The 19,433-nt window shown below is 44.6% G+C and overlaps 3 protein-coding genes across 8 annotated transcripts in view; 1 reads left to right on the top strand and 2 right to left on the bottom strand.

The window, feature by feature from the left end:
* Positions 1-52: 52 nt before the first annotated feature.
* On the bottom strand, positions 53-3,036 carry LOC131283965 (proteasome subunit alpha type-5). 2 transcript variants are annotated; one of them, XM_058312824.1, is made up of 4 exons: positions 3,013-3,036; positions 1,016-1,148; positions 510-922; positions 53-436 (listed from the first exon to the last, which is right to left on the bottom strand). In XM_058312824.1, exons 1-4 carry the CDS (start codon positions 3,034-3,036, stop codon positions 254-256), a joined length of 753 nt encoding a protein of 250 aa, XP_058168807.1. In that variant the 3' UTR covers positions 53-253. The 2 variants fall into 2 exon arrangements, with proteins under 2 accessions (XP_058168807.1, XP_058168799.1); XM_058312816.1 differs by lacking the exon at positions 3,013-3,036 and adding an exon at positions 1,286-1,403.
* Positions 2,340-4,349, top strand: LOC131283953 (protein phosphatase 1 regulatory subunit 42-like). Its single transcript, XM_058312807.1, has 4 exons — positions 2,340-2,423; positions 3,149-3,454; positions 3,531-3,768; positions 3,838-4,349. The coding sequence occupies exons 1-4, from the start codon at positions 2,340-2,342 to the stop codon at positions 4,347-4,349; spliced, it is 1,140 nt and encodes a 379-aa protein (XP_058168790.1).
* A 3,819-nt stretch (positions 4,350-8,168) lies between these two features.
* The window catches only part of LOC131282942 (protein daughterless), a 58,549-nt gene continuing 47,284 nt past the window's right edge, over positions 8,169-19,433 (bottom strand). Inside the window, exons 3-12 of one of the 5 annotated variants that reach the window (XM_058312490.1) lie at positions 14,238-14,537; positions 13,915-14,106; positions 13,061-13,450; positions 11,942-12,016; positions 11,049-11,310; positions 10,817-10,922; positions 10,267-10,386; positions 10,049-10,194; positions 9,855-9,970; positions 8,169-9,487 (exon numbers count right to left, since the gene is read on the bottom strand). In XM_058312490.1, the coding sequence (XP_058168473.1) occupies positions 9,446-9,487; positions 9,855-9,970; positions 10,049-10,194; positions 10,267-10,386; positions 10,817-10,922; positions 11,049-11,310; positions 11,942-12,016; positions 13,061-13,450; positions 13,915-14,106; positions 14,238-14,537 (1,749 nt within the window). In that variant the 3' untranslated portion in view covers positions 8,169-9,445. The remainder of the gene's footprint in view (positions 9,488-9,854; positions 9,971-10,048; positions 10,195-10,266; positions 10,387-10,816; positions 10,923-11,048; positions 11,311-11,941; positions 12,017-13,060; positions 13,451-13,914; positions 14,107-14,237; positions 14,538-19,433) is intronic. The other 4 variants (XM_058312491.1, XM_058312493.1, XM_058312492.1 and 1 more) reach the window with 4 other exon arrangements.

Here is a 19,433-nt window from a genome sequence, read left to right as displayed (position 1 = left end):
AAATTCTTTAATTACTTCTTAACCAAGATTTATTCTCCTTTACTGCCGCATACAATTTTTCACTTCAGCATCGCATTTTGCGCGCTACTAGTAAAAACGTTATTTTTTGGAATCTCCCACGACCAAACCAAACTCCCTCTTGCCTGCTAAACAATTTCATTTCCTTACTTACGGCCACACAGCGTGTCTGGTGCATAGATGGGAAAGTATAATCGGCCAATGCACATATTGAAAGCGATACGATGCATTCAATTTAGCTCATATTGTTGATGTACTCCTCAACCTCCTCCTTGGTGAACATTCTAAACAGTGCGTCCGGGGTCATGGTCATAACTTCTACGTTCGTAGAGTTCAGCTTCTCTTCCATGACCTGCTTGAGAGTGCTAAGGGCCAGGTTGATCGCCTCTTTTATCGTCATTGTGGGCAGATAGTACTCCTGACCGAGAGAAAGGGAAAGAATTAGCCAATGCCAACATCAGATCCGGATATAAATACCCTTTTCCACTTACTTGCAAATTCTGCTGCGCTCCTTCACTACCAGAACCGATCGCCTTCGCATCGAACCGTATGTATGTACCGGAGGGATCCATGTGCCACAGCTGAGGTTCTCCGTTCTCGATACCGGCAAAAAGAATAGCCACCCCGAACGGACGACTCATGGCCGAATCCGTATCGTCACCATCGCCAAACTGAATGGCAACATTGGACACGGCCTGCGCGCACGATTCCACCGACATACGCTCGTTGTACACGAACCAATGGTTCTGACACTCGACGCGAGCCCGGTCCAGCAGAGTCCGCGAGTCAGCCATCAGGCCGGACGTAGCGCATCCGATGTGGCGATCTACTTCTACGATTTTCTCCACCTTCGAGGGTTCCATCAGGGATGAGGTAATTCTTTTCTCCACCGCCATCACGACACCTGGAAAGGGAGTATAAACCGTGTTACTAAATTTGCAGATCATCATCGTGCGGGTTGGCGTCAGACGAACGATGTTGTTCCACCGAAACTTACCCTCTGGTGTGCTGATGCCGATAGCTGTGGACCCAAATTTGATTGCCTCGATGGCATACTCGACCTGGAACAGGCGTCCCTCGGGGGAGAAGGTGTTCACACCGCGATCGTATTCGGAGCGGGTCAGGAACATCTAAAACAAAACCGAATAACAACACAAACCCCAATGAGGTTATGTTTACGTGACAAAGCACTTGCGAGTACGGGTCTCGGGGAAGGGATTTCCTCAAAAGAATAATAAGAAATTACAGACCACTGTCCTCGCTTTACCTTGCACAAATTTGTTTGATATTTATTCACTAAATGCAACCGAAAATCAAACTACTGAAAACTTCGGACAAGAGCGAACAACAGCGGCGAACCGAATGACAAACAACTTTCATAAACTGTCAAAGTAGTGTAGAGTGGTATGTGCCGCTAGTTCCAAGTCCGCCGTCATGAGTCGGTGCGGAACGGAACTATTGTTCCGAAATTCCGTTCAAAATTCAATTGAATCTACCCTTAAACTTGATCAGGTGATCGATAATTATGTTCAATAACAATGCATGGATGTTCAGACAAAACTTTAAAAACAGAATAATAATTTTTAAACCCTACGAATTTCTATGTGCCCACTGTTCCGCTAGCATTGAGTTGTTGCCCACCACTAGCTGAATATCATGACAAATTTGAAAACGAACCGGTTCTACACGGAGGGAAATATTTGAAAGCAAAGCTGTTTAAAATTTAAAAGCATAGAAAATATTTTAAAATAAATTAAAATTGATATTACGGTCAAAAACTGAACAAGCAAAAAGACAAAATTTCTAGAATTAAAAACGTATAAATAGTATCCTAACGAGAGAAAAAATAATTAAACTACGCAACTTCAACCGTTACCGGCCAATCCCGCCAGGCAAATTTTCCGGCGCATGAATGGCGTCCACTACATCATGTTCGTACAATCGTAGACATAGCAACGGTTACTAGCACCCGAGCGCGTTTCGATAACAGTTGTTTACTTTTCCGTCTGGTCGAGAAATTAGTCTATCGGTAACCCTTCCCATCGAAGCTTGATCCCACTCTGAACTGCAACGCGGACCTTTCCGGGAGTATAGTGAAGGTGTTCTCTTGAACTAGAAACCAAATTGCCAAAAATAGTGTCGAGGTAAATTGGTACCGGTATTTGGTTTGCCATTCCATTTGCTTGATTTTAAACAGTGCATTTACCGGCTTCCTAATCGTGGTGAACCGTGAGCGTTCTTGAACTGGAGGAAGGCAGCATTGATATTGACTTTAATTTTATCCTTCCGAGTGAACCGTGGCAGAAATTCAAGGATCCAAAATGACCAAGCATAAAGTATTCTCCAAAAAAGCCAAGACTAACCTAACCCATCTGTATTTGAATGACAAAAATATGACTAAAATTGTAAGTATTACCGGAATTTAATAACCTATCAGCGTGCTTAGTGTAGGACCTTCTTTTTCGTATGAACAAATTTATTCAAAATCGATTTTCCAAGGCTAAAAAGAATTGAGGCTTTCGTTTATCGATGACCGATTGCCAAAATTCCTGTTCGCCGGCGTAAACTCATCATGTAGGTATTTCCTATCCAATAACCCTGTGCCGGCGTGCGCTTCCGGAACCGCTTTTGCCGGCTTCCTTCATCCAAGGTCCTGCATTTTTGTACTGTCAGCATGATTGAAAAGGTCAGCCATGAGACGCTAAACGCTTTTCCAAACACGTCGTACGCCCAATTTCGCACAATAAATGGAGGGTAAATTTAAAAAAAATATCTGTCACGTTCAGGGGAAAGCGTTTGTTCCTTAGGCCCTTTTTGGTGTTATTTTTCCATACCAACGGGAAGGCTAACTTTCACCGGCATTTCGTCGATGTGTTCGAGTGGTTTGAAATTGTTAAGGGCATCGAAAAAATGAAGACAAACGAAACTGTAGGATGCATAAGGTATAAAGAATACAACTCAGAAATAAGTAAATTATAAAACCTTTGGTTAAACCTTTTTCCTTTTAATCTTCCCCATTTTTAACTTAATGATTAGTGTTATCCTTCTATGCATTTCTTGCACAATAAGAACAAGACTGAATATGCTTTAATTTTTCATCTTTTCTAACCCTCTTCGTTTTTTTTTTTAGAACACCATCTATCCAACCAAAAATATTCTGGTGCTATACTTGCATAACAACCAAATTAGTAAAATCGAGAAACTCGGCGCGTTCGCACATCTCACGCATCTCTATCTACAGTGGAACAACCTGCGGAAGATCGAAAACCTGGAAAGCTTGAAAAATCTAAAACAGCTCTATTTGGGCTACAACAAAATCACACGGTTGGAGAATTTGGGTGGTTTGAAAAAACTCGAACAGGTTCACATCGAACGCCAGCAACTCGACGGAACGATGCGGTTCGAGTTCGATCCCGAGTGTCTTTGCGCTTTAGCGGTAGGGGTGTGGGAGGAAACTGTCTCAGAAGTAGACCTTTTCTCAAATCTTGTCTGTGTTTCCATTCCTACAACAGAACCATCTAAAGGTGCTTAACATTAAGAAACTGAAGCTCGCCAACATTGACGCCCTGGAGCCCTTGTGGAAGCTGGAGATTCTACTCGCCTCCGAGAACAATTTTAAGTCCACCGAAGACGTGACACCAGTCGTTAGTGCACTGTATTCGCTGCGCGTGCTGGATCTGCAGGGATGTTCGGCACAGCGGGACGTCCATTATCGGGAGAAAGTTACCGCTGCGGCAGGCCATAAGCTGTGTCAGTATAAGGGAATCACAAAATCCGGGATGATTGTGTAAAATAAGCTTTTTTTTATCTGCTTCACAGTGCTCTTGGATGGGAAAATGATATCCCAGTCGACGCGCAACTTTATCAAAAACTTCCAAAACGTCAAGCTGGAGAAGCAACGGCGGGCCAGCGAGAAGCCCAAGACGGCCGAAAACACCTCAAAATCATCCTTCGAGAGTGTCAGCGAACGGAGCAGCGGAGCTGGTGGAAGCGGTGGTGGTGGCGGTGGCGGAAGTGGCGGTAGTGGAGGATTCGTTGATCCATTCAGTGCCGCCCTGCCGCATCAATTTCCCGGCAACTCACTGTTCCAAGTGTCGACCCGGCGGCCAGTCTGCACGCGCGTACTCCGGAAGCCGATCAAGTCTCCGCTGCTCACGAAAACCATGTCGGCCAACTTTTGCGACGAGATGGCGTTCCGCTCGAACGAACTACATCCGGCCGCGGCCGTCGTCATGCTGCAGGGCAAGGAGATTAAGGCGGGAGTGCCGGTTTTTAAGGACAAGCTGCGTGCCCATCGAAAGATACAGTCGCTGCCAACGATTGATCATTGAAGGGGATGACGTGTTTCACGCGACGAACGCTGGAGTGAACTTAGTTGGCGTTGATTGAACTGAAAGGTTGTATCGTTTTTCGCGTGTTTTGTGATTAATAGATCGTCGGCGTGCAACAAAATTCAAATGAGAACTAATTATCCTTACCTTGCGTGCGTTTCGTGTTGGTAGTTCAGATTGTTCAATAAAACCCTTCAGCATTTCTACCTAATGGGGTTTAAAACGAATCTAATTTATCTTCCCAACAGGATACAGAAAACAAAACGAAAAAAACCCAACTCCTGATCGAGCATGGTTATTATGGAAAAATGGCACATTTATTTTAATAACATAATATACATTGTAATGATTTTTTTTCTCATTCGTCTGTGTTGTTGATTCGTTTTCTGTGTTTTCCTTTTTTTCCCGTTTTTTTTTTACTTTTTCATTAAAACGTAGCCATCTGGTATTATCATTACATCACTGTCGTTATCATCTCGCACTATTATCGCACTACCGCAGAGGATCACTTATCATTATTCGCCCTCTCGCTCCCTTTCTTGCCCATTTACTGAACTTGTTTTACATAATACATTCGTTTCATCTTGATTGTAGTTTGTGGCATGCGCTTTTTTCCTCTCTTCCCTCTTTTCCTATCGTTTACCATGGATTGTTTGTTAGTTGCTCACACATTTTGATTAGCGTTACCGTAACTTTCCATCCTTTGCTTATACTGTTGCTCCTTTTATCTATTAGCTTCACGTAGGAGCTTGTGTCTATTTCAAAAATGTGTTTTATTCTTTTTTATCTTCAACTGCTTCTTGATTCGTTATGCGTTTGTTTATGCTCTTCGATTTAATTCTGTTCGTTGTGTGTAACTGATATCCAACCACTGATTGTGTCCGATAATCTCTGGTTCACTGCTCTTCCGAAGCATCATGGCTTTGGTTATAGTTATACTTGATGTATTTCTCTTCTCTTTTTTTGTTAACGTTAAAAACAAATCTCTCACGCCATAAGGGCTTTTTTCATCTTGGTGAGTATCGAGTGGAAATTATGTGAAAGATACAAAAAGAGGAAACAGTACAATCAATGAAAATGTTTCCCTCACCAACCAAGAGGTCTCGTGCGAGTTCCATATAATTTCCATGGCAAATAAGGAAAATAAAAAACGATTACACTCTAACTAGAAAACTTTGTGCCTCTCCTTTGTTTCTCTTGGTGACTTTTTTCTACGCGAAAGCGTTTTAAGTGCAGCTTGACCGTCGTGAGTGTTGTTTCTTCTTGCTTGCACTACACATAACCAATTTTCGCTGCGGCGTCCATTTCCATCCCCGTTGCATTCGAAGCATGGATATGAAATGGATATTGGTTTGCAACGAAGAGCAAATGGACGCCGCCGTGTGGGCAGAGATTAATCTCTGCGATGTGTAAATGTAGCGGCTTAAACTAAAGCGTCGTAGAAAAAGAAATAATAATATGTACTCTTCTTTTGCAAAATACTAAAAGAAACATGCACCTCCGCGCCAATGGGAAGGAACTCCCGCGTTTCGTGCCGCATCATTCCACTTTTCCTACCAGTTTTGTTTGATTAAACTCCATTTTTCCATACCACTGCGTTTGCTTAAACATTACTCTAAAATAAAATAAAATAGTTTTACAATCGGTTAAAAAAAATAATAATAATAAAACGAACGTTGGAAGGTGTACATTTTGAAATGGCATAAAACGATTACTCTCGCTACTTTCATCTGCTAATTTTCTCGCTTCCGCATCTTTTTCACTTTTATTTTGTTTTTCTATTTTGCTTTGGAAACAAAACACCAAATCAAATGGAAGAAAGTGTACCAATCCGCGAACCAGTTGGTACAATACTATGATAAAATATATCTATATATATAAACTTTTTTCCTCTTTTCTCTAAATTAAAAAAAAATATGTATAAGTAACTAAGACGCAATTAAGCATAGTACTAGTTTTTCCTCCTTCACATTTGTGGTTTCGCTTCGCTCTGTTCTGTTTGCGGTCATTCGAAGTTGGCGAAAAACGCGCACGGATGGGTGGTATAGCCGCTGAGTTCATCATTATGTTTTGCAAACTGCATAGAGTGTGTCAATATGAATACAAAATCCTGATCTACTACAAGCTTAAAAACAGCTCGACAAAAAAAATAGCTTCAAAATCGTGTGAACACTTATGGAAATTGAACCGGGGTGAAGAAATCTACAGCCGTATCGCAAGAGAATCGATCAAAGCTGACAAGTCCATGGCTGCGTAAATGTAGCGACACTGGAACAGGATACGGAAACGGAGTATCGCGACAAGTCGGCAGAAAGGATTTAAAACTTTGGGGATCAAACTAAGGAAAACAAAAGGTCCAAAACAATAACTGAATAAATCTCCCAACTTTATCCAACTCCTTTAGTTGGTGTCCGCCCTTAAACGCCAATGTCTGTCCACCATCTGCTCCACGCTGTGCCTTTCTATCTCTCTTGCTCTCTCCCCCTCGAGTTCACAAATAATTTTATCACATCATTTTACACGCTATATTTACGCGTCCAGCACGAAAAAGCTGGCAAAATCGAATGAAATCTTTACTCCGTGAACATAGGGTTTTGTTAGCTTTTTCGTGTAGTGTAGGTTAATAAATTTTAAAAATCATCCAGCGCCACCAATGAAAAAAAAAACGTATTTAAAAGTGATGTAATGATACAGTGATCAATGTTTGATAATACTTATCGACAAAGTAAGTCCCTAAAGTTTCACATAAACTCTGGTGTGATGTAGATCACGTGTGATGCTGAATTAATTATTCATCTCAAAATAACTTTTTTGCAATAATTTATAAAATTGAATAAACATTGATCGCATAATGTGTGTCTGTAAACATATTCATTTGCTAAACTTTTACGCTACAAAACCTTTTTTGCGTTGAATTTCATTCTGTTGTGTTTAAGAGTTTGTTAAGAGTGAAACAAAAAATGTCTAGCTAACAAGGAAATACTGCTATTGATTATCCTTTCGATTGGCAAACTTAATAATACGATGAGTGTCTGATTACGCCGTTTGGAGGTCATGATCTGATGGTATAAAACGTTGCATTTCCTTTCTACCGCCAATGGTACAAAATATAATTCATTTTTGTCCCTCCAAAGCACCAAATTGGTTTGTGAAGCCATTTTACGTAAAATTTATAACGCAGGTGCTATGAAGGCAGAAAAATTGAAATCGTCCCGAACTAAGTACACTGGTAACTGGTAACTGGTTGCTAAGTACTGGTTTAAGTAAAACCTCACCACGGTTTGGTGGTTAAAGAAGGCCAATTTTCGTCAGGAGATAAAAGTGATCGACGACTAGATCATCGGAGTATTCTAAGTTGAATTAACCTCTCTTGTCTTGTCTGGAGCCTTTGTCTCACTTGGAGATGTTATGTTAATTAATAAAAAAGATTAACTCACAATCAACACAGGAATTCAAAACATATCAATTTGAAATAAATTAACACAGGATGGAAAAAGAACAAAGAAAAAAAGGCTGATTTTGAGTATAAGTTATTTTAAGCACAATCACAGAACATAACTGTTAAAATGGTCTTCCATAAAATCTGCCGTACTGTGGTTTAGCGTGATCTGTTATGCAAAAGTGAGAAGACATATTTTAACCAATTCGTTAAGCTGTCGGACAGTTGAGAGGTTAAAACAACTATAGTTTTTGCTTAAGCAAAGTACTCTTAGCTCATCTTCATATGCCAAATGCACTTGTTTTGAAGAATTAAAAAGTATGGTAATACTTTCGCCTCAAATGCTTACTTTTTGTACCATCAGCTGACCGACACAAACAAACCAATCTCTTTGCCTGAATTGTCTCTTTGATTGTTTCGCAATTTGGCTTTCAGTTTTCAGTGCATGATTCAAACGGTGGCGGTGCTCAATTTTTAAACCTTTACCCGTGTCCCTTTGCCTACCTCGGATGATTCAATCATCCAACGCAAAAGAAACGCGAAGATACACTATAACAACTAAAAAAAAAAAACAAAAAGATACGCATGAACTTTCTCTCGATATCCTGGTTTTGTCGCGTTGATTCTTGGCGTAATTTCACGGAAATTTTTCCTACTGAATCTTTTGTCTACAATGGCGTGCCGCAACGTTTGTGTTGTGATTTCTTTTGCTTCTGTTTATACCGATATAATTATATATATGTTTGTGTGTCTGTGTGTGTGTGTATATATAGGGAATACTAAAAGATATTATTACTGTTTCATTCTGTCTACACTACACCATTCGCACCAGCGCCTCGCGAACATTCCCTACCACACACCAAGTATCCGTTTTCCTTTTTTATCCACACGATTTATAACAAGAAAAAACCCTCTGTTACTCCTGCTCGATCGATCATTGCTGGCAGATTTACGTAGCCCTTCATCATCATGCTGTGCGAGTGATGATTGTGGTACGGTTCGTCCCCATTCGTCCAGCAGACGCGCACTTCACCTCATCCTTAAAATCATCCTAACCTAATGCATTTCTTCTAAAAACATACACAGGTGTGCCGATTATCGTCGTTCATGGTATCGCCGATCATCTTGAAACAGCATTTTGAGCGTCGTTATGCATCTCTTGAATGCAGATTACGCATTCCTCTCCCTCCGGCCTTCGGTAATCTTGGGGCTTCGTGAAGGGGGATCGCACCCTTTTGTTACAAGTACCGTCACGCTGTTACACTAGGACGAAGACTCAGCAGCAACATACTTTAAACCACAGCGTCTGATTCACCCGCGACATCTTCTCTTCCATACAATATTTACATTAATGTCCACGAAGTCATCTCCAACCCCGGTTATTTGTATCATTTTCCTATTGATTCTTTTTTTTCGATTTTTCTGCCATTATTTAGCTTTGTTCAGCTTTCTGGTGCGGGCGAACGTCCGCACAGCCCGTGCGCGCCCTTTGTGCCGTAATTTCTTCCTTCCCTCCTCATCATCTTCTTCATCATTGGCTTTTAACTAATTGTATTGGACTGTTGTTGTGGTAGTGTTCTGGAGGGGAAGGGGGGAAGGTTACGAAAGAGAGTGGTGCACGTTGTTACCTCCGAAGGTAACAGGTGAAATTGGTATGCTATTGTGGTGGTCCGCTGTGGGGTAGAGTTGGCGGGGCACCCTGTAGAGTATATAGTGACAATCCATCGATGTGTCGGGGGGGTTGTTGGTGGTTGGTTGGTTGGTTGGTTGGTGGTAATATTGAAGATTTTATTCGGGAAGGTTGTGGTGGTGGTGTGGATTTTGTTTGTTTTGTTCGACACAAAAACGCACGCCGTTCATCGAGATCCCCGGGAGCGGCACACAGAGAGGATTAGAAAATAAATCATAGCTTTAGTTTCATGTCGATCGACAGGGATGATGTCTTTTCGCGTGCACATCTCGATCTTCCTCCATGTCCAGCCCGGCGCTACCATTCCACCGCCCGGGGAAAGTTTGGCCGCGTGGTGCACCGTTCACTCTCCGTGTTCCTGTTTCATACTACTTACAGGTAGCGCAGGGTAGCCCGACTGGTGCAGGATGTGCGGAGGTAGTTTCGGGCCATCCTCAGCCTTTTCCTCCTCTCGCCGCTTCAGGCAGGCCGCCTTAGGGTTTAGATTGCGTTCTGCAAAGCAAAGATGGCAGCGATTAAATGAGGCGAATGGCGGTGAAGCTAATTCCTTCGTTTTGAACACAAACTTACCTCTCACTTGTTGCTCGAGAGTCATTATCACTTCAACAGCCATGTTCAGTATACCCAGTTTGGTCTGCGGTTTGTCCGATTTCAGGTGCGACATGCACATACGACCGAGCTCCTTCAGCGCTTCGTTAATATCCCGAATACGTATTCTATAGATTTAAAAACAAAAGAGCGTTAGAATGAGATCAATACGCTAGCCTTACTCGATCCGTTCAGCTTACCTTTCGCGGGCATTGTTTGCCTGCCTTCGCTCCCGCTCCTTCCGATCCTTGGCCAGCGGATCTAAATCGTCGTCATCATCGTCGTCGTCCGCGCTGGAACAACTGCGCGAGGTTTTACTACTAAGTACAAACGTTCACGAAACAGTACCAAAAACGAGAGGTTGGGGGGCGCACAACCAAACAAAACGGAACGAAAAATGTTGTTGCACAAAAATAAGGGGAGGAAAACAAAAGGAAAGAAAAGAAAGAGAAAAACAACAGTGTGATGAATCGGTCAAATATAACATAAAATTAAGAATAAAACTAATAAAACAGAATACTGTATTCTACCAATATTAGTTAAATATAAAAAATCAATCGAGCTCGAGTAAAATAATTTTAATTTAAAACAAAAGATTTAACTGTAATCAGTGAAAAACGATAGTGCTACTTCTAGCGATGGATAAATTGTACAAAAAATAGAATAAACCTTAAAGTAATCCCATCACCCGAAACTCGTCCCGCCCCAAGAGATAAGAAACTAACTACATGGACCATAAGGATGACTTACTACTTGCGCTGCCGTTTGGCACCCTTTGCTGGACCCTGCACCGAGCTGCTGGGCTTGGTATCGGAATCTGGCGGTTCTTTACGTTTCTCTGCAGATAGATGGTAAACTGTTTTTTTAGATGATAACGTTGATAGTAAATCACCTATGAGTATTTCTTGTGTGCTTGCTTGGGCTCGCTCCCCCGAGGGGGAGCAGAGTATGTTCGTTGGCGGTAGCTGAAGGCGAAACTTACTGTTGTTCACGTTCACGGCGGCACTGTTGGGCAGTCGTTCCGATTTGACCGGCGCGGCCGACAGTTCGGACGGGGCATCGTGCTGCAGCTGGGAGGAAGGTGGAATGATCGGTCCCGCACCGCCGCCGCCGGTCGAGTACGGGGACGCAGTGGCGGCGGGATCGATCGAAGAGAGCGACACGCCGACCTGGGGCTCGCAGTGATTCCGCAGCACATCGAGCGCATCACCCAACCGCTCCTCCATGCGCGAACCCTGCAACGACTGAGAGGTGGGAGAAGGAGAAAATAGAAAACACAATAAATACAAATTAGAATCACAACCAACCGAACACAGTGGCCAACGAAAGTGGCTCGAGGCATCGCGTACTATACCCCTGTCGCTTCGGAAATTCGAAAATGATAACGTAAGCATAGTGAACGAACAATGGAGCATAGAGCAAAGTATATTAAGTACCATACGTGCTATCAAATATACAAAATGAAAAGTTTACGTGATGCTCCAACAAACACACGACACGACCATCGTTTCTAGCACGAGTCTCTCTTACTTGAAAAATACGTTCAAAATTAATTTACCATAAAGGGTGATAAAACAGAAAAAAGGGAACAGCAAACAGGGTAGCAATAAAAAACAAAGTGAAAACCCCTTAATTCATTCATTATAAAAGCTTGCAATAAGGGTTATTTGGTGCGTAAGATTAAACCCTCTCCGCAGGCAACGGTCGCGTTGCGATTCTAGAGATCCGATGCGGGGAATGATTTTGTGACATTTGACATTCCGCAGGTTCGCCCCGCCATCACTTGCTCTTCCGTGAACTCTGCCCCCGAAAAGGCCACAGATCCGGCCACGAGCGGCTCCGCCACCGTTCTCCGACACCCCGCACAGTACTTACCGAAATGTTGTCGTGCTCTCTTAGTAGCGACACCATGAGCGTCTCCTCTATCTGCTGTATCTCGGGGGAATTGGCCTATCGGGAAAGAAATACGAAATAAACACAAAAAAACATGCATCAACGAAAAATGATTCGAAATAACAACACGCAGAAAAGAACGTGAAAGAAAAAGTGTTTTGGTATCAAAGAAAGAAAGAAAGAAAGAAAAACAGAAGTGTGCGAATAGAGAAGAAGAGTTATGGCGATCTCGCAAAAACAAGTGCGATTTGGGAAGATTTTTTCCCCACTCCCGAGTCTCACCGAGGAGGCTCATTATCGAAATAAAATTTGCAGCGTGTTGTATTAGCGACAAATGTAATCTCGAACTCTCCAAAAATAAACAAATTGTGTTACGTTATACTTGAAATACGAAAAAAAATACAAAAAATCAACACAGCTTAATGTTTTATTTTATACTGGTGCAAAGTGTGAAGCAGAGTACGGTGCAGTGCAAATTCAATGAAATACAGTAAAAGAATACCAAAATACCAATTTTTTAAAGCGTTCAAAGTTACTTAAATATTATACACCATAACAAATAGGATTGCGCAGGTCAGTTTCAACTTCTCGATACGATACAAAATAGTGGGAAAAGTAAGTGCTTTGCACACTCAAGTGCAAAATGTCATGCTGCAGTTAATACTAAATAATCAAACGACGGCCACACATAATCACGCGTTAGCGTTTGTGCTGGTATAATATAAGTTTAAATGGGGAAAAAGGTCTTGCGCTTGACGTAATGGTTCGCGAGAATATAAAAGACGATAAAAAGGGCAACCAGAAAAAAGGTGAGTCACACGGGATTATCAACAGTACAAAACCATAAGGAAATGGCAGTTAACAAAAAATGGATCTGAATAAAATGTCCTGAACCGGGGTTTGATAAGCGCATAAATGGTGTCGTTGATTGAAGCCGTGAAACGAGGGCAAATTATGTCGACTCTAAATTTAACTCTTTCTTAAGAAAACGTTTCAGCCATTGGTGGAGGGGGTTGGCGCTGCACGCCGAATTACATTCTAAAGAAGTGGCCCGCCAATAAATCTGCCGGCCGGCCGAAAAAGGTACAACGAAATATTTACCATATGCGGTAGACCTCGGTGCACGAGCTCGGGAGCGTAGGAACCATTCGGGAGGCTGTTGAGACCGGCCGGCCCACCGTTGCTACCGATCACTGGGTTGATCTGGGGCCAGCTTCCACCCGCCGCTGCCACCACGGCCGCCGCACTGGCCACCGACGCGACACCGCTGACGGAAGTGGGGCCTCCGGGCGCCACATTCGCTCCGCTGCCACCGCCCGGAGCCCCGACAGCGCTACCACTGTGAATACTTTGCTGTGACGTCTGTGACTGTTGCTGCTGTTGCTGCTGCTGGACTTGCTGCTGCTGCTGGGACGTTAGTGGCGGAGGGGAGTTCACTGGGGTGTTGGGGTTGGACCCGTAACTGCTTATGCTCTGGTCGGTAGGGTACATCTGAAAGGAGGGAGGAGCGTTAGTACATGCCTAAGATCGGGGAGTTAAAAGTCCGTGGTGAATTTTTTAACCTCCTTCTATGTTTGCCTGGATTTTAATAGTTAAATATGTTGCGATATCGATTGATTCGTTTTGGATTTCATTTACTATATTTTTTACATTCCGTTTATATCGACGAATTGGTGTATTTTCTAATTAATATTTGATTCTATTCTATAATGTCAACGCCATAATAAACATGATCGCGTTATAATACAAGTTGCCACTCTTAACATAACGTCTAAAAAAAACCCTGTATAGTTCATTTTCGCCAAGAAATGTATCGATTGCGATAGTGCTCTGATAAGCTGATTTTGGTATAGTTGTTCATTGATATTTTATTGAAAGTGCAACAATAAATTGGTGTTGGAAAACTTTGCACGATCGTTCCAGTCGATCGCTGGGGAGTCGAACTTGATACTAACCGTCTGCAGTGCCTTGCCGACCATGGTGTCGTTTTGTACGATAGGGCTGTGCTGCGCATGCTGATTATGGTGGCCGGCAGCGGCGATTGCGTTGTAGATTGCGGGTGAATTCTGGCCCTGCGTCCCGATGGCCGGTATCTGTGCGCTGTTGCCCCGGAACGTGCTCATCGGTGGAAGTGCTTGCGTTTGATTCTGCCCGTTTATGCAACACAACCCACCAATTATTATTGTGCATTTGTTGTGCGACGTGAAATGGGAAAACAACCATGCGTTAGTGAGTGAGAAAAAAGAAGGGAAATCAAATCGAAGGTGCACCAGCTTACCTGCGTTAGATGGCTACCGTCCATGTGCGGGACGCCGACCGGCGACATGGCGTACTGGTCATGGTTGTGCTGAGGGCCACCGCCGCCACCTCCTCCTAGATGGCCGGCACCGTGCCCGACGTTGTGATATCCGGTGCCGGAATGGGGCGCATACGCACCGCTCGACGACGCAGGGTACCAGGAACCGCCGGGCGAGTCGTAGTACGGTTCCGGCTGGTACAGGGCACCGCCAGCCTTCGGCGACGTATACCGCTGCCCGCCGGACACCGGACTCTCGTGGGTGTACTCCTCCGGCGCGTACTGTAAAAAGGGGAAAATAACAAACGAGAGGGAGCGGATGAGAAATTAGGAAAGATTCAGAATAAATTATCTACTAATGGCTTTCGAAAAACGTCGGTGGGCGGAAGCGAAAGGATACCACGGCGGACACATCGTTTTCACGGGCCATCGGAGCATTATGGTTCTCTTTTTTTTCTCTCCCTATCGCAAGACAAACGGACGTGGCAATGATTGATTTCGGGGCGGGAAAAATCACCACTCGGAAGATTTATTCTCGCCAGAAGCGAAAGTGCCGGATTGGAACGGGGGGGGGGGGGGGGGGGGGGGGGGGGGCGCCACCGGTTAAAGACCTCCGCGCGAAGTTCAAAGCCCTGGTAAATTCTCTTTCGATAACGATGTTGGTTGCTAGCTACTCGATCAACGGCAAAGCAAAAAGGTGCAACCCATGACATTCCCGGGCTGCGAAATATCTTTTCACCCAAAAGCGTGATTAATGAATAGCTTTCAATTGATCGCACACTTTAGACGGAACTTGATCTAGCGAATTAGCGCGTTCCATCGGTTCTAAATTCGCTACCAACATTGCTTCCACCGTGTTCTTCCGCTTTCGTCTGTTCGAAGTCGTGGCCACACCCAGCAAAAGCCCACCGTCGGGGAGTTAATTTACTTTCGGTTGAAAAGGAAATCCGTGGCTTGGCGAAACATTCGATGTGTTGCACACCGCGAAGAAGAAAGAAACTGCGTATTAGTGGATCTTCCAGGCTGTGGTGGAGGAGATGGAAACCAGAAAACAAAAAAAAACCAAACAACACCCGAGACTTGGGGACTGGCTGTCTCGCTGGGCAGCGAATGGTGATAAACGTTCGGGCATATCACAAAACCGGTATCGCAAAGCCAACCCAACGACGTTCGCTATAGTATATGTTACTAAAGTTCAAGTTAGGTCTCGGCTCGTCGGACGGGGGCCTACGCCAACTATGGCCAACAGCGTCACCATCATCAGCATCATCACCATCAGCATCAGACCAAAAGTGTGTTAGGTCTTAACGGTTACACATTCGCGAGAAGGCCGTGACACTACTAGGCTAAATTTGGGAGTGAACCTCAAAAGTTGATCTCTGGGGTTTTCTACTAAAACTTCCGCCAAAGCTAACGCCGCGTATCGTCCAAAATTATGCTGGCCTCAGAGCTGTGGATAAAAAAAGAACCTCTTCACTTCTTTCCCAACCCCTACTAGCGCGCTTCGCGATTTTTGACTGTCGACTGTTTTTTGGGGTGACTTCATCCCGAAGTCGACAGAATTTAAGGTTTTTATCACTTCACGGAACGGGCTCGTGGTGGGCCACAACAAAAGTATTTCTGCTGCCCTCGCCCATCCCTCGCGACGTGGACAATCCCCTCCCCCCACAGTTCCTGTTTCCCACTCCTGAGGGCCGCATAGTGATACTGTGTTGGCACAAAACATGCTGCAGAGATTAGCATACTCTACAATGTTTGCCCGGCCAATCGTCGGCTTCGTTCCTCCCGGTCGTCCCGCCTGGATACCCGAGGGCTCTCTGGCTGGCGGGACCTGTGCCCGCGAGTGCCGCGTACCACACCACCGAAGAGGGATATGCTCATTATCATATTTGACAAATTTTCGATATTAATCATGATCATCAACAGCTCAACCGGAATCACTTTTCACAAGAAGGCATCAGACCGTCCGTCTCTACTGTGAATCGAGAGGAGGTTTGGGGTGGAATTCGAGAGATGAGATTTCCCACCGACTCGGACGCACTCCGGGGACAGTTAAAAGGCACAAAGGCCACGAGGCGGCCACGGCAACAGCGAGAGCATCGGTGAACGGTACCAGCGCTCCGGACTCTTTTCTTCCTCTCGAAGGGCAAACCCGCGCGGACAAAACTATCGCACACACCATAAGCAGATCAGATCAGGTCGGCGGCCAGGGGGAAAATGGAGGACTCGCGGAACGCTATGACAAATAGCGGAACGAAAAGAAGGAGCAGCCCGGAGAGAATCGACGACCGTTTATCATTTTCCGGGGGTTTGTGCGTGAGTGTTCTCCGTACTAAATCACCCCTCGTCCATCGCTCGGCGTCGCCTCTTCGTCGGAGGCAATTTTAAGGTCCAAGGGTGGATGGATGTGATATTGGTAATATATAGAGGATTTATACGGTGTTTTCCTAGCTAATTATGGCCACTAGGTTGGAGGGGTTTTCTTCGACGAAACTCCGACGACTCGCTGATAGTATTCGAACGATCGCTTGAAGGTAATCAATTTATCATCACACAATTTATTCCACCCGGTTTACATTAGTTTCAAAAGAGCGCGCGAGTGATAAAATGATCTTTTTTGCTTCAATCTTAATTATATTTCTTCCCATCACACGGAGATGATTCCATTAATGTGTCACAGATTATTAAACCAGTTTTATATCTTCCCTTTTCTTTGTTTGTTTGTCTGTAACAATTTGACATTTAAACCGATTCGCCGTGGAGCAACTTTAAGTCTAATCGAATTTCTCATTCACCCTCTCTCTATCGCTCACACTCAACTTATCGTTTGTTGTGTGTTTGTGCGGCGGTATCATCGGTCGTATATCGATTTCAAATTATGTTCAGCAATTCCATTTTATGCAGAGTTCTCCCAGTGAGCATTATCGGCAGAAAAACATCCCTGTTTCGTTTTTATTTTATTTTATTTTCGCTGCCTCTCTCTCTCTCTCCCTCCCGGGGCCCCATACAATGTTTATATGGGGCTGTTAAAAAATAACTGCTGAAAAGATGATTATCTCCCCCCGCCGGTGGATGGCTGGCCTGGTTTGGCTGAGATAAAAATCCGATCAAATAGTAATGAGCGAACCACGCCATAAACGGGTTTTCTTTTTGTTTTTTTTACCCCTCCCCCCCGGGTGGGTTGGTCTGGCCTTCGCGCGTGTAGTGTGTGATATCGAGAATCTTTTTCCCCAAAACGCAAAATCCAGCAACGCCGACGCCGACGCCGCCGTCATCGTGGTCATCATCAAAGATTCAAATATTACTCCAATCATGATCAACTCTTCGATTCTTTTTGGGTGTTTTCTTTTGTGTGTGTGTGTTTGTGTCCCGTTTCCGTCTCGTTCGCAATCGTCCTGGGATGCAGAAAACCGATATTCGATTAAAGAGAGAGAAAGAGAGCGAGAGGAAGAAAGTGAGTCCTGTTTTTTGGTGTTGTTCAATGTTGTTCCCTTTGGAGTCCTGTTTGTGCTCTAGGAAGGTGTGTTTTTTTTCGTCACCCACTATCATTTGCTTCCCTTCTTGCCTTTTTAGAACACTCCTACTCCTCGCGCCACAAGCAGGGTCACATACACAACGACCAATTCGAATGGCAACCGGTTTATGGTATTAGTTCATTTATAATTCAAAGGCGAAAATCTAGCACCCTTCCGGATCTCGGACTCCTTCTTCGCCTACTCACTCAAACCCCCCCCTGCCCTGCCCATCCCGTGGTCCCAAATGGTGCGCGAGAAGGAGTTCGAGCTCCGAGACAAAAAAATTCGACCGACTTCCGACTGCCACCAACACTCGGCAAAAGAATCCCTCCCATCAGATCCCGGCTATATTTTATGCTTCGCGCAGTGAAAAGTCCCTCGCAATGGGACGGAACGGATAGAAATGAGCCCATCCCGGGATTCTCACACACACACACACACACGTACGTCATCCATCCACCGTTTTCTTCTGCCCTCGACAACAAATCGACCGGAGGGAGGGAGGGGTGGAACCAGCCGGGGACGCGTTTCGCTTTTTCCCTTTTTTTCCCTCGAGAAGCAAGAGGACGCATCAGTTGCTTCCGAAATATCCCTTCCGTGCAATGTGATGTGCGTTTCCAGGGTTTCCCGTGGCGAGCTGTTGCACAACGCAACACCTTCAACAGGCATCCTTTCCCTTGGCCTCCTCTCCTCCCTACTGCCTACGTGTCTGGGACATAATCAAAACGAATATGCTAGCAACCTACCCTCCCCAACCCATCTTTTGCACTTCTTTTAACAAATCTTTATAAACATACGCTTTTCCCGAAAGCGGGGACACACACCGACGATATCCTTCAGCTCTTCAGCGCCATTGAAGTGCGACACAAAGAAACCGAGCATCGTGACGAGGGGAGGTCATGGTAGGGGTTCGGTGAAACACTCCAGCATCCACCCAGAGCACTCGAGAACTGAGAACCGACTGCGTTCCGGATCCAGGAGCGATCGTGTGCGAGATAGTACCGTATTATGGTAGCAAATAAGGAGGAACGATAAAAAAAATAATACTTTAGCTTAAATACACTTACGAAGCCCACTGGCAAGGGATCAAAACAACGTCCATGGATGTGTGTGTATGTTTGGCGATGGTGATGGTGTGGATCGAACCGGGGCCGGGAACGAAAACCAACCAGTCGAAAATCCATAAATTTTTGGCGGTTTATGATTCATTTACATATTAATAATTTACATCTTTTATTCCACCTTCTTGCCGCGGGCTGCGGGTTAGCGGAATACGATAGGCGCGGGCTCGCACACACACACATACATGGGCGGCCACAAACCCGCTACCGATGTTTGATGTTCCCGTGGGGGGAGGAGTTTGTGAAGTACCACCTTTGATGGGGGAGCAGGCAGCATGGGGATGAGGAAGACGAACCGCATGGTCTCGAAACTCACCACAATTGAAAGGCAACGGGTCCGGAGGAAAGAAAGGTGGTGATGGTGGTGGTGGTGGTGTTACTTCCCGGTGGGTTGGCGGGAGAAGTTATCCGCCGAAAAAAGTGTATTATATTGCGCTTATTAGCATAATAAAAGCGGAACCATGCAAAGACTCGCTCACAAACACGTACCCACGCCGTACGGTGCTGATCCATCCGGAGAGCACGATTCTTGGTCGTGTTCT

This window comes from Anopheles ziemanni, chromosome 2, assembly GCF_943734765.1.
Source record: "Anopheles ziemanni chromosome 2, idAnoZiCoDA_A2_x.2, whole genome shotgun sequence".
Lineage (NCBI taxonomy): Eukaryota > Metazoa > Arthropoda > Insecta > Diptera > Culicidae > Anopheles > Anopheles ziemanni.
Note: the sequence above shows the minus strand (reverse complement) of the source record. Positions and strands in the feature narration are given on the sequence as shown.

What these genes read in the sequence shown, in the direction of transcription:
- LOC131283953 (XM_058312807.1), top strand. Translation starts at nt 2,340, where the DNA reads ATGACCAAGCATAAAGTATTCTCCAAAAAAGCCAAGACTAACCTAACC. An exon ending in AGTGTCTTTGCGCTTTAGCG is followed by an intron (nt 3,455 to 3,530) that starts GTAGGGGTGTGG and finishes TTCCTACAACAG; the next exon opens with AACCATCTAAAGGTGCTTAA. An exon ending in TGCGGCAGGCCATAAGCTGT is followed by an intron (nt 3,769 to 3,837) that starts GTCAGTATAAGG and finishes TCTGCTTCACAG; the next exon opens with TGCTCTTGGATGGGAAAATG.
- LOC131283965 (XM_058312824.1), bottom strand. Translation starts at nt 3,036, where the DNA reads ATGGGGAAGATTAAAAGGAAAAAG. An exon ending in GGAAGATTAAAAGGAAAAAG is followed by an intron (nt 1,149 to 3,012) that starts GTTTAACCAAAG and finishes GTTTTGTTTTAG; the next exon opens with ATGTTCCTGACCCGCTCCGA. An exon ending in CGGCATCAGCACACCAGAGG is followed by an intron (nt 923 to 1,015) that starts GTAAGTTTCGGT and finishes CTCCCTTTCCAG; the next exon opens with GTGTCGTGATGGCGGTGGAG.